The 18,091-nt window shown below is 51.7% G+C and overlaps 1 protein-coding gene across 1 annotated transcript in view; it reads left to right on the forward strand.

Annotated features, from left to right (window-relative positions):
* PLXNA2 (plexin A2) overlaps positions 1–18,091 on the forward strand; it is a 212,532-nt gene that overhangs the window by 91,011 nt on the left and 103,430 nt on the right. The window contains exon 4 of the mRNA XM_047704244.1: positions 4,376–4,510. Within this exon, the coding sequence (XP_047560200.1) occupies positions 4,376–4,510 (135 nt within the window). The remainder of the gene's footprint in view (positions 1–4,375; positions 4,511–18,091) is intronic.

Genomic DNA, 18,091 nt, shown 5'->3' on the forward strand with positions numbered 1-18,091 from the left:
GGAGAGAGAGCAAGCACAGGCAGACAGAATGGCAGGCAGACGCAGAGGGAGAAGCAGGCTCCCTGATGAGCAAGGAGCCCGATGTGGGACTCGATCCCAGGACACTGGGATCATGACCTGAGCCGAAGGCAGCTGCTTAACCAACTGAGCCACCCAGGTGTCCCAAGAGAGTTGATTTTTGTCAAGCACTTTCAACAGCACTTGGCACACTGTAAGAACAATAGGAGTGTATAAGTTCTTGAGGCAAACGGGGCCCTTCGAAAATTCACTAGGTCTGTGCTACCGCCTTCAGGTAGGGCCTTGTCAAGCCATGAAGCAAAAGAAGTAATCCTGTGTTCAAAACCCTCCTGAGAAGGTCTCAGGGTCCTACAGCCACTCAGTCTCGCAGTGAGCGCTCTACGCAGCAGGAGTTCTTACTAGAACCAGCCTGAATCTCCTTGCATGACGGTGTGGGTACCTTCTGTCTTTTCCGGTTTCGATAAAGTCTGTCACCCTCTGGCTGGCCCTCTTATCCTACCTCATGAGCTTTGTCCAACCAAAATGGCTTCTGTAGCTTCTGCATGTCCACTGAGGCCAGGCCCTCTCAGGAGAGGAGGAGCCCAACCCAAAAGACATGTTCAGGTGACTCGCCTGCCCCCAAGTGTGTCGCCTCCTTTCTCTGCCCCAGCTCCTCCCTTGCCCTGTGCAGCTCGGGCTGTAGACCCCCTTCTCTTGGATTGGTTCGTGGCCTACTTCAGTCCGTTGTTGTCCTTGTGGTCATTGAAACCTGGCCCTGGGGACACAAGCTGAAAAGTTGAAAACTGTGTCACCGCAGTTTAGCTCTTCTGGGACCGCACCAAATAGATGCGATTCGTTGGATTTTAAAACCCCACCTTGGCTCAGAACCAGCACCGTACCACTACCATCCTGTGTCTGGCAAGGATGGAGACAACTTTGAACCTCAAAACTTTCTCTCCGAGGCAGAGCAGTCTGGGAAACCGTGTGCTTGCCCTGCAGCAGGACCCTTGTCCCCAGGGTGGGCTGTCTCCATCCGCCATGTGCTCTCCTCTGAGCCACACGGGCTACAGCCGGGTTGAGCCCCGGTTCCACCACTGGCCAGCTGCGAGCCTAGGTGAAGTGAGCTCCAAAGTCCTTACAGCTCTAGCACATGCTACGGTGGTTCTCCTCTGGCCGGCACTGAGCAGATCACCGTGGCCTGTTATCCAGAAGGGAAAACCGAGGCTCGTGGGAGGGATCTGAACGCAAACTGTACCATTAGGCAGAACTCAAGCCCAGGCACAGAGTTTGAACAGAAACCCAGGAACCCTGCATCCCAAACCTACACTCTGCCCACCTGGCCTCTCCTGCCACTGCCTGCCAGACCCCGCCCCCAACTTGTGCCCTTGACGCCCTCGCCTCCTGGCCCCATCCTCCATCTTCTCTGCCCTCCCGCAGGTGTCTCGGAGGGTTACACAAGCTGGAGGCAGTTAACATGGGATGAGGGAGTAAGTGGGGAGGCAATAGTGCTCTTCCCTCCAGGGATTTAGACTGAATGAAATAGGATCACATAGTTCAGGTTCAATACCACGAACAGTTTCTGTTCTGGTTTGGTTTTAGCTTTGACGTTTGAGAGTTATGTAGGTTTGATTCTGCCTTCAACTGCTTTGTTAAAAGATTGGGGTTGCAGATAGAAGAAAAAAAAAAAAAAAAAAAAACCCTGCGTAGATCTCTGATTCAGGAAAAAGTTAGTGGCTGGGATTGGTCCTAAGTGGAACGCAGCAGAGTGTGTGTGAGAAGTTGACTTTGATTCAAGTCCAGCTCTGAGCCAGCCCTGGGTACCATCTCGTCCCAGGGACCACAGAGGGAAGGCCAGACTTGTGGCATTCCCCCTTTGGACTTTGTGTCCAGGCCCTGACAGGGAGGCAGGCGGGTGCCCGGGTTCATGGGGTGGAGGCTGCCCCAACTGGCAGAAGGTTAACAAGCCTCTCCAGGCAGGGAGATCTTGGGCTGGGCCTGAGGGGGGCTACTGATTCCACAGTTCCTGGGGCAGAGCCGGTAGCTTGAGGAGACTTAAATCTCCCTGAAGAGGAGCGGCTGTCGTAGGGAGGGTGATGAGAAGCGCTGGCCCATTTCCCCTTCAGAGGGAGAAACAGAGCCCGAACTCCCCCAAATAATGGAGACAGAACACTGAGGTCAAGCCAGCAGGAAGCCATGACCCTCACATCTTCTCTTTACTCTCTGCAATAGCCCGGGAACTTTTTTGACTAAAAACTGCTGAATTTCTAGAAAGACCTCAAGGAAATTTCAGATCGGCCCATCTAAGAGAGAAAGCTATTTCAGATGTTAAAGGGAACCTTTTTAATTGTGGGGCATTTTTCCAGGTAGAGACCTTTCCCTCTGCTTGAATCCGTAATCATATTTGCACCGGGGTAGAGGGTAATAACCTCAGCCTCGTGGCATCACTGCTGACCCCAGAGTCTTCCTCCACTCTCTGAGAATGAATTAAATGACCCCTCCCCCAACCCTTCCCCGGATGCAACAGCTTTGAATGCAAGAGCCACTAGCTAGGCAGAGAAAGGGCAAGGGGGAATTTATTGTGGCGTCAGGCACCAAGCTTGGCCCTTGGGATGAATAAGTCCTGGTCCTTGCCCCTCAGGAGCTCCTGGTATGGTGGGAGAGGAAAGGCCGTGGTTAGAAGTACAAGAGAAAATTGAAAGGGAATGTGAGGGGGTGGGCAGCCTGAGTTCTACAATCTTCCAGAGAAAATGCCTTTTGACCTCACTTTGACTTAGCGCTAGAGTTCATGAGACTTCATCACCTGGTTCCTAGTTCATGTCCTTTCAACAAGTATTTCTCAAGCATCCCATCTTATCCATCACCCAGCCAGGTTCCTGAACCCATTCTCGTCCTCAGAGGGTTGTTAGAAATAGAAAACGTATCCTTGCCTTCGCAGTGTTGACAGACTTACGCACATGTGAGCCAATTAGAGAACAATGTGAGTGGGTAGTCAATACACAGAGGCAAGTACATACACAATGAACAGATCAATTGATTATAATCCTAAGACAAAATGGTAGGAAAAAAAAAGGCATCAGGGTGATGAGCAATTAGTATGGTGGAGAGATTAGGGAAGGCTTCATGGAGGAAATAGGGCTCGAGCTAGAGGGGGTTCAGATGGGCAGAGGACAGAGACAACAAACCAGGCTGGGGATTATTTGTTCAACGGTCGGCTGCTATGTTGGGAACAAGAAACGGGAGGGCAGGAGCATATTCAAACCGAGGACTCCCGGACACCAGTTTTTTGTATGACCTTAGGGATTGTCTTTGCAGAGCTTAGACTAGCCCTCACGAACCCCCAGACCAGCAGCCTCCACACCACCCGGGAATTTGTTAGACGTGAGAATTCTCAAGCCTCATTTCCGCTGAATCAGAAACTCCAGGGGTGGGCTCAGCAATGCATTTTCCCAAGCCCCCAAACCCCGCCCCCCAGCCCGCACTGCCCTTATCCCTGCCTTGAGATGATTCTCAAGGCACACAGCCTTGAAAACCACTGGACTCCATCTCTGCTTCTTCACCCTGGCCACTCATCAGATTCACCTGGGGAGATTTGAATCCCCGAGAAGACGCCCAGGCCACACCCACAGAGGTTCTGATTAATGGATCCAGCCCTGGCATTCGTATCTTTTAAAACCCCCGAGATGATTCCCAAGTGCAGCCAGGGCTGGGAAGCAGTGAACTTAATGGTGTCTGAGTCCTTTCTTTCTGGCTTATTATCCAGAGCTGGGCTCTGAGAGTCTGAACCAGGATTTTTGGCTCTCCAGAATCCCAGGGTGAATTTGCACACATGCAGGGATATGTTTGGGGGCAGAAAGACCCTCTTCAGATTCTAAAATCTTGAGTCTCTTGACTCAGCTTTCTGATCTTTTATGGGATTGTGGAACCATTCTTCCTCACCCACCCGAGGCAGAAACACTATAAGCAGATGTTGACTCCCCAACCCTAAACACCAGTCAGTGTGCACAAGCACACACTCACACACACACATACCCTCCACACCGGGCTGTAAATATACGTAGACACACGCCACAATAACCACATTGGGATATTCAGAATTGTTCCTAAGAGCGCATATGCACACACAAAAGAACCCACCATCAGAAATCCCAGACCCGGCAGGCTCAGACCACTGGGGAAGGGATCTCTCTTGCTAGAAGCCGGGCTGTTTGAACTGAGAAGCACCTCTACCTTCCCTGAAGCCAATTCTGGTTCAAAGTAGCAAGTAGGGGTAGGGTGGGGGGAATTATCTTCGGTAAAGGGACCTGTTCTAGGCCAAAGCAGGTAATCCCCTGGGGGACAGCTGAGTACCGATGCTGAGGATGCCTTGTTTCTTTTACAGATTCGAGCCGATGGTCCCCCCCATGGAGGGGTCCAGTACGAGATGGTCTCCGTACTCAAAGACGGGAGTCCCATCCTCCGGGACATGGCCTTCTCCGTTGATGAGCGTTACCTATACATCATGTCTGAGAGACAGGTAAGTGTAGACACCCGTCCCTCTTTTCAAAGCCCAGGAGTAACTGATAACCTGTGACCTTTGGTCAGAAACTTCATCTAAGCAGGGGGTCCGCTGAGCTTGCGACTCAGGGTCCAGGGACAGGCAGAGTCCTTGGAGGCTTTCACAGGGAGCCAGAGAGAAACAGCTGGGGCCAGCCACTTCCCGGAGGCTTCTCTCCAGGCCACAGCCCCTGTCTCAGTGCGTGATGAACAGCCCCGCAAGAACGGGCCAGACTGCATGAAGCAGCTTGGTGTGATTAGGGGGTAGATTTACAGCTCCCGGGCCCACAGAGTCTGCTGCTCAAGGGAGCCAAAGAAGTGTAAATAATCCAGGCCTCCTGGCTAGGCCTGATCCTGGGAGAGACAGACCCAAGATGGGGCCCCAGAAGGAGATAAAAATCTTGGCCTGAGTCATAGACTGATGCCAGTAGAAGCTGGCCAGCTCTGGGAAGCCAGAGTTGGCCTGAGAAACAGACTTCTACCCTCTGCGCGGTAACCATTGGGTAGGGTCCCCACCTTCTCTGAAAAGCATGATTCCCCGCTGAGTGTATCTGCTCTGAATATGTGTGAGCAAAGAGAAGGTAAACGTGGGATAGCCACGGTGATGGGCAAGGTGGTGGTGGGTGGGGGGGATGGGGAATGGAGGATTCGCATATTAATGGTGACTCAGAAAGCAAAGCAAAGACCTTAAGAAAGGCTGGTATCTGCCATTCGTTCAGTCAGTGGGTCTACTGCTGTTCAGCAGGAGGATGGTCTTGGCATTGACTCGTCTAGACAAAGATGCTGGGCTGGAGGACCAGTGAGCGTTCATGAGGTACCTCCCAGCTCCTGAGTGTTTGTCGTCCCAAATACACTGCAAAGATTCCCGGTGTACTTGGTGAACCGCTCCTTGCCCAGAGTTCCTTTTTTTTTTTTTTTGAGTATAAGAATTCTGAATCCGGGAATGAGGGAAGAGTGGAGGGAGGAAGGAAGGAAGAGACCAATGGGCACATAACTGCATTGAGGGAAGCAATGATGCAGCTCTAACTCAAAAATTACTTCTTGAGAACAGATGACACAAATCATATGCAGATTGCATGCAAATTTTATCCAGACCCCCTTGAACCCACCTGTCTTTTTACCTTTTTTCATATGGCCCCTGCAGTTGAGGCATAAGCAGGGGCAGATGGGAATTTGGTGAAGCTGGAGGAGGCTTAGCCTAACCTACGATGGGGAAGATAGTCTCGGAAATAAACATTGATGTCTCATTCTAATAAAACAGTCCGTGGGCCCTAACAAAGCCCATTACTGGGGATATATTTATCGGGAACGATGTGCTGGGAAAGCATCAAAATGAAGGGGACTTGGCCTCTACCCTCAGGTTGTTTACAGTCTAACAAGGGAGACATGAGCCAGTTGTCTATAACATCCCACTGAAGCCTATAAATATTCTGCCTTTTTTCCCTATTCTTTTCTATTTATAGACATAAGGTTATTTCTTAAACAGAAACAGTAGATGCTCACCATGCAAATTCCAGCAATACATACAGAAAAGAAAATAGCAATGAGTACCCAGACGGGTCTGCCCAAAATGTAACACCATGTTAACATTTGGTGAATACCGTTCTAGATGCTTCTGCAGGATAATAATCAGACAGAGGGATGGATCAATAGACGGCAGTCAGATGGGTGGATAAATGATGGTCAGAAGGACCCAGCAAATCCACAATATATGTGATATTTTCAGAACATCCTATGTATGCCTGAGGACCAGGAAGGTAACTCTGGGTAAAAACTCTTTCTTGGGTTCTCTGAGCCCAGCGTGGTGGAAAAGCATTGACAGCAAGCAGAAGTGACCAGTGAGGCCTTAGGAGAACTGAGAAGATGCCTAGGCTCAGATTTTGGCTGTATATCTGTTTCTCAAATGGGATGTTTTCTGGAATTACATTCAAAATGTGGCCAGAGGAGAAGGGCCTGGGCCTGAGTTGGAGCATAACAAGTGGCCTTTGGGGAATGGGATGACCTCCTGAGATCATATCTGGTATCACCTCCGACAGCATCAGCCCTGGTCTGCATAACGTATCTCTAAGTGTCCTGGCCTTTGTCCTCATTTTCTGCTGCTGCTGTGCCGTTCTTGTGCTGTCTGCCCCTAACATAGGGCTTCCGTAGTAGCCAGTCCCTCTGAGCAGCTATGGGAAGAACTTGGGGTTAATGGGGCTGTCTCTAGGCAGGTGAGATATTAGTCCAGAGAGCTCCACATGCCAGGTGGGGTTGTGATCAGTGGGCAACGTCTAAGGGGGATTTGTAGCCGAGCTCTGAGACCTGTCACCCTGAGAGCTGTAAATTGTGTAGAAATGGGTAGCAAGGTGATTTCACCTCGGGCTGGGCCCAGGGATGAGGGCCAAGAACAGCTCAGGGGGCCCATCTGTCTGAGCCCGAGCAACTCTGAGTATGGGGTACTCACATCCTTCAAGAAACACTTTCATGGGAGCTGATGAAGATGGAGTCTGATGGCTTAGCATCTGATCCAGCTGTGGCTAGATCTGGAAGCATGACCCTCTCCCTGGTCATGAAATAGAGAAGTTGCTTCAGATAATAAGATTGTCTCTGAAGTCTAAAGCTCTGATTTGGATCCTGTCTCAACAGTCCATAGCCACGTGGCCTTAAACCAGTTGCTCAGCCTCACTGTGCCTTGCCGGGGTCAACGTGAAGCTCGGCAGAGACTCCACTCAGCAGAAGGGAGTTTCTCTCCCATGATCTCACATGCCACACAGACCCTGGGTCACTGAGCTTCTGTAGGGCCCCTTCTGGCTCTCAGGCCTTTATGATTCCACCTCAGGAGGGTGGTGACCATGAGTGACGATGAAGGGGAAGTGAAGTGGCTGTGGGCTGCAGCCAGTAGACCTCGGGCTGAGCCTGGAGCTCTGTGTTCTAGTCCCGGCCTGCCTCTGACGAACTGGAGGGGCCTAGACTCTTGAGTTCTCACAGACTCAGTTTCCTCCCTTTCAGAGACACTGTTAACAAATCTAACTCTAGGTTCCCTTTCCTGTTGAAGAGGCTTGTCCAAGGTGTTGGGATTGAGACTCTCCTCCATCTCCAGAAGACAACACCAGAACTACAGTAGACAGGCCTGAGGTTAGACCAAACGAGGAGCTTTTAAAACAAGAGTTGTATGAGGCCGTGGGTGTCTGTGTGAACTTCCTCCCTGAATGGTGACAGAGAGGGCGGAAATGCTGGCTGCTTATGGATGAGAGTACTCCTGTTTTGAGGCAGTGATTTAAGACTTCCGAGGTTCTGGAAGACCTGAGACCTTCTAAGACATCATGGGAATGGGGCTTCCCCTCACTTTCTGGTAAATCTCTGAGCAGCCTGCTGTCATCCTGGCCCTCACCTCATCCCCATCTCTTGTCTCTCTGTCCCCCTGCTGCTTCCCCAAGACCCAGCACCCGTTATACCTTTGGCATCCTGGGAGTGTAGACCCAGTCTCTGGCCTCAAGTTCTGCCTAGAAAAGTTTGCATCTCCCCACAGAGCTGGAACGATCCCATACAGCTCATTCATTTTCGCTTCCTCCCCCTCTCTCGGTTAATTACACGTAATTAAGAAATAGGACTAGTAAGAAGTGTTGGGTCACTGGTGCCACCACCTAACAAGCCGATGTTAATGGACTGTTAATAGATCCAGGGCTGGCCAGTCCCAGGGGAACATTTGGGAACTGATTTCCCAATCCTGCTAATTGCCCAGGTGCTCCACGGATAGGATGCCTGGTTCTTCCCTAGAAAGTCCGCCCCGGCTTCCTCAACAGCAGATCGACAGATGCTGTGGATGTGAATACAAGTTCTCCCGTCTCCTCAGTGTCTAATGGAAGTCAGACAGCAAGTCCAGGGGAAATCAGGCTACAAGCCAAGTGCAGAACTGAGCGAGAAGATGAAAAGAAACTTGATAGCTCCAGTTTCCACCCAACTCGTCAGGTTGGCCACTCCCAGATAAAGAATATAACGCTGTACTCGACGTGGATGGGAAAGAGTATGGGGATGGGAGCAATTATTCTATTTTATACTTTAATTAGTTTGAATTAGCAGAGGGAATAGAGGCATAAAATGATCCAGCGAAGGGTGAAATGGAAAAAGGGAGTCACAGTGGAGAATGGCTCCTTGCAGGCTGGAAAGGGCCTTGGGAACAGCAGAAAGGCTGACAGTGGGGGTGTGCACACGTGTGTGTGTGCGTGTTTTTGGGTGGGTGGGGGCATGGAATGCAGCTGTCTATTTCAGAGCCTGGGAAGGCAATATAGCGTAGTGTTTAAGAGCTGGAGCCTGAGAATCAGACCGATCTCCATTTAACCCACAGCCACTTGCCAGACATTCAGCTTTGAGATCTCACACCACTAAACCTCAGTTTCTTCATCTGTATAATGGGCCGAATAATGGTAACCGTTTTGTCTGACACATAGTGCCTTCAGTGTGCTATGTAATTATTATCATCATTGCTACTATCAGTCATATTATTAGAAGTTCTCTGGGACCCCAGAGAAGCCTAGAACCCTCTCCACTTAAATTATGGTTGGGATAGAGTTCCCAAGTTAAATACCTCCAACCTGTCATTCCTGCTGCTCCCTCCTAAGGGACGGCTCAGAAGCCTGTGGCCTGGCCCAGTGACAGCATCAGGCTAAGTCGCTCATAATCTGCTATTTATTTTAAAAATCCAGGAATGTGCCCAGCAGACTAAACAGTCCCGCTCCCCTTGATATAGGCAGAGGCAGCCCCGGGCCCAGATGTGAGGCCCAGAAGGCCAGTCATGCAGGCATCTATGAAGAGAAGGGAGGGGCACCCTGAGCATTGGTCAGGCCCCAAGTCCTCAGGGTCCTGTCTGGCGGCACTCGAGGACACGTGGCCAGAAAGGGGCTACCCATGGAGCTTTTCATTTCTGGCCTCTACGGGTAAGGAAACCAGGTCTCAAAATGTAGGGCTGCCATTCCCTGAGTAGTGGGCCCTCGGATCCCAGTTCCGAGTGACCTTGTGTTTGTCTGTAGCTAGCTCACTGTTCTGGTCACTTATTGCTACATAACAAACCACTTCAGAATTCTGGGATATGAAACAAACATTTTATTATGTTCCGAAGCTGTGTCAGTCAGGGACACAGACGTGGTACACTGAAGAGGGCTTGTCTCTTCTCTACAACACAAATAACTTGGGGTGCTAAGAATTCTAGGGACTAGAATCTTCTGGAAGCTTCCCCTGTCTGGGAACTAGAAGGCTGGGCTCAGCTGGGACTGTTGACCCGAGTGCCTCAGACAAGTTGTCTCCATGGGGCATGAGCTTTCCTCACAGCACGGTGGCCCCTAGAGTCCAACTTCTTGAGCATGGCAGATCATGGCAGACACAGCAGCTCAGGACTCAGAGAGTGAGCCTTCCCACAAGTAAGGTAGAATTATCACCCTTTAGACACACCCTTAGAAGCCGCATAGCTATCTCTCCTCCCTTCCCCTTTACCTCTCCACAGCCAGTCACCTGAGGTGATTCTGATTCCATGGCCCATGAGCACACTTCGAGAGGCACGACTCAGGGAAGATAAATACATGGTTTCCTGACTCCTGGGGTCATGGAAGCACAGAGCATCAGAGCCAGTAAGGACCTTAGGGATCACCCATCCTGACCCCACAGGAGAACAAGGAGGCCCAGTGGGCATCTGAGTGGGTTAGCTGCCGCTTTAGTGTCATGCCACGCCCAACACCCAAGTCTAGAGTCATCAGAACTGGCTTGATTTCCCAAAGCTCACAGGGAAGCGCCAGGGGCTTTAAAGCCTACTGGTGATTAGCTAAAGGTTGCGTAGGTCCTAAATGAAGCCCACATTAAATGTGGGCTCGGAAAGTGCTTCCTGCAAGCCTGCAAGGGAATCCACCAGGAACAGGGTCACTCTGCCAGGAAATCGCCCAGAGAGTGGCACACAATTTCAAGGGGTTCTCCTGGGCAGTGTCCCTGCGGTGATAATACATCAGCCCCCTCGGAAGGAAGGCCGGCTTCCGTGGTGCCCCGCCTCGGCTCTGCTGGGTGGTGCTGACTTAGCCCCAGAGAAGCACAGGAAACTGACCTTCTAACTACCTCCGCCTTAAGTAATTCAAGAGAGTTGGAGCAAGAAAAACTTTGGAAACACAAATTACTTGGGAAGATTGTGAAGCCATCCTTCTCTGAGGGGCTCATGGGCAGGAGAGATCCCTTCCCTGGCGCTCGGTTAAGGGGCCTCCGTTGAAAGTATGTGCTGGGTGGGGAGGCTGAAGGGAAGGCCGGGCCACACCACTCCAGCGTGCCATCCCCGAGTGTGCCATATGCCCCCGCTAAGCAGAGAGCTAATTTGGGTTTCCTTGATTTGGGGGAGGGCCTACCTACTGCAAACCTGGACCTAGTACCCAAAATAAGCATTTTTAAAGGGCCTATTGTGACTCGGAAGTAGGAGTCTCCTACCTGGAGCCCGCCCTGCCAGCTGCCAGACCCCAAAGGCATCTAAAGGCTTGAGGAAGGGAAAGGAAAAAATGTGGGCAACCACACTTCCAGATGTTCCCTGCTCATTTATTTTGACATCTCAGACTATTATTTTGATTGTGCACATTTGTTTAGTCCAGGCGATAAGGCTTCCCAGGGTGCGGGCAGAGCGTGCCAAGGTGTATTTTTACAAGGCACCAGGGTCCCAGTAACAGGAGCCCTCCCTCTGCCCTGGGGCGGGAGACCTGGGCTGAGAGGCAGGGGGAGGAGAGGATGTGAGCAGGCTTGGACTATAGCAGAGCCTGAGGGGCTTTGGGGAGAATTACAGAGTTTGCGGATTAGGAAAGTGAGGATAAGCGAATTTCGAATTTCGGCTGCACTTTTGTTTTCAAATGTGTCACTTTCAATTCAAGCCTTTGATGCACATGTGTTTCTGGTTAAGGATGGGGACCCGGTGTGGCCCAGGAGCTAAGCTGCTCCTTTCAGTGCCTTTCCCAAAGGAAGGGCAGAATCCTGCCTCTTGGGGGAGGGGGCCCAGGGAAAGGTGACCACCCCAAGCCTGGGTTTTGATTTTCCCTCTTTCTCCCCTTCCCCCGCCCCCCATTTCAAATGTCAAGGAACAAAGAGGCTGACACAGAGCTGATTCCCTGGCTATTAATATTCTCATTGGAACATTTTTCTAATAAATATTTTCACATGAGAGAAAGGAAACGCAAACCCACCCTATTAATCAGACGCTTGGCTTGTTGTATTTAAGAGAGAAAACTCCAGCCTCTTATTTTAAAATCCTTTCGTTTGGAAAGAAATGATTGAACACAATGCCCAGGCTGGGAGAACTAGTGCCAAAAAACCTCATTTCTCTAAATGGGCAGGGGGGCTGGAGACTTTCTCTAATCCTTGGCAAGGGATTTGATTTCTCTTTCTAGGCATGTAGTGCTGAACACTGACAGTCTGCCTACCCAGGGTGATGTTCCTGTGTCTGAGAGATGGGAAATCATAGGGTCTCACTACCAGCAGGAAACCCACTCCCTTGTTTTTAAAGGTGAGGAGACTGATGCCCGAGAGGAGCGTCACTTGCTGATGTCCTCCCCTGAATGACCAGGAGAAGCAGAATTAATCCTGATTAACCTGGTCCAGCCCAGCATTCTTTTCCCAACTTGACAACATCTTCCCTCGGCACAGGCAAGAGAGAAAACTGGTTGTCTTTAAAGACTTTCAATTAAAAACAACAACAACAACAACAACCACCTGGGCCCAAGAGAGTCACTGAAGATGTTCCTGAGGGTCAAATTAAAATAGGGAAAGATTTGCATACCATTTGCATACATAGACTCATTCACTCAACAGACCTTTAAAGTGTCTACCTTGTATAATGCATAGAGCTGTCCACTGACAAGTCATTTGCATATGCAGATATAGGTAGCGCAGCCTTTCTAAGTAATATTGCAGCCAAATGTTACAAATAGGGCTGCCTGACGATAGGTACCTTCTTGATTTCTTTCTGCTCTTTTCAGTGCAATGGGCAGCCCTGGGAAGGAAGTGTGCTTTTGTGCAGTAATAAATAAAATAGAATCCCTGCCCTCAGGGAGGTTCTGAGGACGGGAAGACAAATTGCAATAGGGAGTGAGCCCGGCTGTAGCAGAGACACACAGTGTGCTCCGTGACTGAAGCAAGTCCTACCAACCGGGGAGAGGCCTGCCCTTGTCTTTCCATTCTCGGGGTCACTCTGGCAGAGGGCTCATGTGCTCTCTGACGCAGCAATTCGGAGCTGGTTAGACCTCAGAGTAGAAGAGCCGTCTTTTCTCTGATAGGTGAGGACAAGAGACAGGAGGGGGAGGTGACTCTTGAGAAAGGAAGGTCTACCGAACCAGAATGTGAGGAAGCAGATGGGGGTGATGATGGGCAATTTCCCGACCGACTGCATGAAGAGTAAGAGCTCCAGACTGTGCCCTCCTGCTGAGGTTTGAGTCCTTGCCTCACTCCTCACTTCCTGCTGTGTGACCTGGGGCGAGTTGCTTTACCTCTCTTTGCTTCAGTTTCCTCATCTGCAAAATGGGCATAATTATGGCATCTGCCTAAGGATTAAATTAAGTGAATGAATACATTAAAAAGCCCTCTGAAAAGTATCTGGCGCCTATTACCTGCTTAATAAATGTTGGTAGTCGTCCTGGTATTTTATGATCCTGTCCCATGCATAATCACCAGGCTCAGGCCCTGCAGATCACGCCCTGCCTGTAGCCACACCTAAAAAAGAAAATTAACCACCCTGCCCTGACTCCCAGCTCTACTTTAAGATGTGTTGAAATCTAACATTCAGGTTGTGTTTTTCTTATTCTCGTTTACAAACATGACCTCAGCGAATCCAACAGTCCCTGGGAGGAGAAGTACTGGCCTCACCTCTTTTAGAGATAGGAACACTGAAATTCAAGTCTGGCTAAGTCATTTGCCGGGAGCCACCAAGCTGGTTAAGAGCAGAGCTGGGACTCCACCCACCCCACCCTTCTGAAGCCGAAGCCACACCTCACATTCTGGAGACGGCGCCCCCTGGCGCCGTGTGTGGGCACAAAGCCCTTCCCCTCCTGTTCCCTCTCCACCTGGTTCCAAATTAAGGAAAAGGTTTAGCAGCAGCTTTGAAGGCTTCAGGGGACCAGCACGGACTCCTAGGTCCTCGTTTGATACCCCCCAAGGAGAATGGAGCAGTGCGCTTTTTGTTTTCAAAACCAACAAAGGAAAGTGAGCACTGCCCAGGGCCTTATGTGGACCGTCCGGGGAGATGGCTCTGGTGGTCAGAGTGGATGGAGAGAGAGTGCCCTGCCCGAGGGAGGTACAGCTGCGGTATGGCATGTGTGGCCGACCACAGGTTTCACAAGCATTATCTGGAGTCCTTACAACAAGCTTGGAAGGTGGGCATTATCACCACCTCTGGGCACACAAGGCAGGCTCGGCAAGGTTAAGGGACCTGAGCAAGGCCCTTCGTACCACCCCTAGGAGCCAGGGCTGGGGTAGAGGTGCAGGCTGCTGTGGTCGCAAGGCTCCCGTCCTGCTTGCCCCACCCCATCACCAGGGAGGCCCAGGGGGTGACGCCATGACCCCCCTGCACCCCCTCTACCCCCATCCATAGCTGGCCATCTTTGCAAGGAGAGCAGGTCCAGAAGACATGAGGCCCTGATTCAGCCCCTCCCAGGCTTCTCCAGTGTGAACCAGACAAATGGTATCCGTGCCTTCGCTGCCCTAAGTGGCGGGGCGGGGGGGGGGGGGTCCTCGGGCTCTTGGGTTCTGTGCTTGCTATCTTGAGACTCAGGAAGCCCCGCAGTGATGCCCCAGAACTCTGCAGCCTCTTTTCAGCTCCTTCCCAGAGCTCTCGCTCATGCTCCCCGTTTTGGATTTCTGTAATTGAATGTGTTTTATTTAGACCATAACATTTAGTGCCACTTTGGATTTCCAATTAGGCTTCAATCAAACACCGAGAGTCTGATTCGTTTTGTTGTTTTGATCAACACAAAAGATGGCAACATCAGAGGAGCCGTCATGAAAAGTTATTTCCATCCGCTGATGAGTAGGACAGTTGCTGTGATGTGAAGATACGGCTTCGGAAGTGCCGAGAGATGCACCAGGCGTCGTCAGCGAAGGGACGTGGGGCGGGGAGGGGAAGTCAGTGAACCCTTCTGAGGCACATGATTGGAAGTTCTGAGGTGCACAGCCCATTCTCCACAGAGAGGGCAGGAGGTGGGTGCTGGCTGCTGGGCCCACTTGTTGAGGCTCCTTCCTCTTGGGCCGGGGGTCCTGGGTGCCAGTGCAGGAGCAGGGAGGAGCTGGGCCTCAGTCCCACTGGCTGCTGGTACGCAGGGCTTGGGCCTTTTATGCGGGACAGGTTCTGTGAACACCGGGTTCCCAGAAATGGGAAGCCGACCATGGGTCGCTTTCTCCAGACAACAGCCTCTGCGCTCCTCAGCCAGAGGTGACCAGCTGTGCTGGCTTACTGACACAAGGGGGTTCTTCCTCAGGGCTCGTGAGTCCTGGCCTGCCACTCACACATGCTGCCCAGCAGACAGCTGGTCTCCCGGGGCCTGGTCCCAGGGACGACTTGAGAACCGAACTGGGAGCTGTGAAGGAGGTGTGTGGGGGAGGGTGGGGGAGGGTTGGCAGGAAGTGACAGGAGAGTGACAGGGGAGTGGTAAGTTAGGATTCTCCCTCCAGTTAATCCCTGGAGTCTCCCCCATATGTCTGAGTGCAGGCCCGCTGGAGCCTCAGTTTCCCTATGAAGAAAAGGTATTTGAATGACCCCTGCGGCCATGACATTTAGCACCTCCGTTCTGGCCATGAGCGTCTGAGGGACAGAGGCTGACCTGGGTCTGGGAGTGTGTGTGTTTATGAGAACAACGTACATGGCGGACGCACCAGATGAGAGCAAGCATTCCTGTGTTCTGGGCGTGGGGAAGGGTAGCCACACGAAACGGCTCTTTCAGACCATAGGTCAGGGCTGTGCTCACTGGGGGGAAGGCAGGTCTGTGCTCCTTCTCCTCAGGCTTGCTCAGTCTTCAGAGCCCCACTTGGCTGCATTTTCCAAGCTGACCCTTTGATCTTTCTATAGCCTGCCCAGCTCAGGGACCCCACATCAGCCACTGTCCCCAGGTCATGGTTTGTATGCTGCACAGTTAAATTCCCAAAGCCTCTTCCACTTTGCACAGAGCAACCTTCCTCACTCCCCCTCCTGGTTATTCTCACACCCCACCTCTGCAAATAGGTTGGGGTTTGAAATTTGCACCAGGTGGAGGGAGAACTGGCTGTATCATCAGCTGCTGGTGGCTTAGCAAATAGTCTGGGTTCAGCCTCTGTCCCTCAAGTAATGTTTAATGAGAAGCAGGAGATGGGCAGAGATGAGAGTTGGGCAGGAGGAAGATTGGAAAGAGAAAAATGAACAGAGCTGAGAACAATGTCTTAGTTAACCACTCAGCTTCCAAGCAATTTATCAAACAACCTTTGAGAACCTATTGTGAGCACAGAGCTCGTTGACAAAATCACACATACGCCAGGGAAAAAATGTTGTGATACAGTGTGCAGAGGGCTGGGAATGCAGGAGAGGGTGCTTTCCAGTAGTCTATGAATCAAGAAAGGCTTCCTAGAGGAGGTGTTGCTCTAGGTGACTCATGAAAGTGGGGGCGGGGAGGAGCTCACCAGGTGGAACAAAAGGCACAGGAGTATTTCTCAAGTGAAGGAAAGCACAGAGACATGAACGAGTTCAGCGTATTCAGGGAATAGTCCCCCAGTTTGACGTTGCTGGAGCTGAAGTCAAGGGTCAGGAGGTATCAGTCCTCGAAGACTATCCGTAGCTCACAGGTGGCGAGAGGACTTCAGGTAGACTCAACCCACCCGCCCATCCCTCCACCCAAGAGAAGGTGCTTCAGGCTCCCTCATTCCCTGCTACTGCCCCCATGAACTTGGCAGAAAACGATCATGCACCAAGCTCCCAGTGTTTCCCCTTTGCTGACAGCAGCACCCCCCCTATCCCCCCCTCCACGGGCCAAGGATCTGAGAGACACCCCCAGGAGAAAGAGTGCCAGGGCCGGTCACAGCCCACCACCAACCCCTTTGTGATCATGCCAGTCTGCACCACCCTTCAGGACAGCCACTTCTCTGTACGGGGAGGAAAAGCTCTGATCATCTAGTTTCATAGGAAGAGGAAGAGAGAGATCGTACCTACTTCATTCATTCATTCGGTCATCCCAACAACATGTCTTGGTAGCAGAGACCTTACCTCTCTGGGCCCCTTCTGTCTCCCGAAGAGATACTGCGGTGTGTGGCCCTTACTAGCTGCTTAATAAACACTTGTTGAAGGTTAGGAAGAGAAGGAGGGGATGACGGGAGATAAGAAAAGAGAGAGTGCATGGAAAGGAGACCCTGTAGGATGGTGTAAGGAGCTCATCTTTGGAGGCAGATCGGCCTGTGTTCAAATCTTGGCTCTACCATTCTTTGGCAGGGCCTGGCTTGTCCTAAGCCTCAGTTTTCCCTTCTGTAAAGTGGGAAAAACGATAATACCTGCCTTCTAGGGCTGCTGAGCTGAAATGACGGAGCCCCACAAAGTGGCTGGGACAGAGCGGGAGCCGAACCCTGGAGACAGGTCCAGCTCTGCCCTCTTCCTTCTCTCGGGTTCACCCATGAGCTCCCCGGTTCACTGCTGCTGAGCCCCCGTAACTAACATGTTGCTCATTTTTCATCCTTAAGTCATCTGCCAGTTGCATCTATTTCTAGCCTCTGTCTTAGGAGACGAGAATAAGGAAGGGAAACAGATAACTGCAGAAGCTCATTTGCCAATTGTCAGCGCCTGCCGTCAGCACAGCTCTCTGCCTGCTTCTCCCTGGGTGCCTGGAAAAATCACTATGACCTTTTATTTACTCATTGGTCTAGTCAGCTCAGGTCTTTCTGTCTCCCCCCACCCCTCCAGCCCACCCTCCGCATTCCCACCCCTCCACCAGCCCAGTGCTGGCTCCTTGCCTCCCGTGCCCCCCATCTCACTGCGGGGTGGGCCTGCTCTGCCGGTCCCTTGGAGCCTCCCTGTCTTCATGATCAGATTCTTAAAAACCTGTGGGCACAGACACACAACAAGAAGAAGCAGAATCTGCCCGGTGCCGGCACCAGGGAGGATTCTTGCCTTTGATCCTCCTCCATAGGCCTCCTCTGAGTTCCCACTGCACCAAGGAGCCAAACAGAGGTCGGGTTAGGCCAGCCAGTGACCTTCCCCCCCGAGCAGTGACTCAGTGAGCCCCAGCGCTGCCCAGAAGAGTAGATGTTTCTCCCAGGCCCCCACCCAGATTTTGCCCTGTGAGCTCTACCGTGCATCTCCTCTTCCATCTCCTTCTCCAAACCCCCATCCTCTCCTTACACCTCTTCTGCCCCCTGGCCTGCCCTGGCTGGTGGCTGTTTCTGCTTTTCTTTCTCTTCCTCCCTTGGCCCGGCCGTGCCTTCACCTGTGGCCCCTCTGAGCCAATTGGGCTGAGGTGTGCAGCCCTGGGGATATGGGGGTGGCAGCTGAGAGTGGTGACAAGGAGACCGACGGGGCTAGCAAGTGAATGCTGACAAGAAGACACTCCACAGAAGCCCCGGGAGGCCG

The sequence above is a fragment of the Lutra lutra genome, chromosome 15 (assembly GCF_902655055.1).
Source record: "Lutra lutra chromosome 15, mLutLut1.2, whole genome shotgun sequence".
In the NCBI taxonomy this organism is placed as follows: Eukaryota; Metazoa; Chordata; class Mammalia; order Carnivora; family Mustelidae; genus Lutra; species Lutra lutra.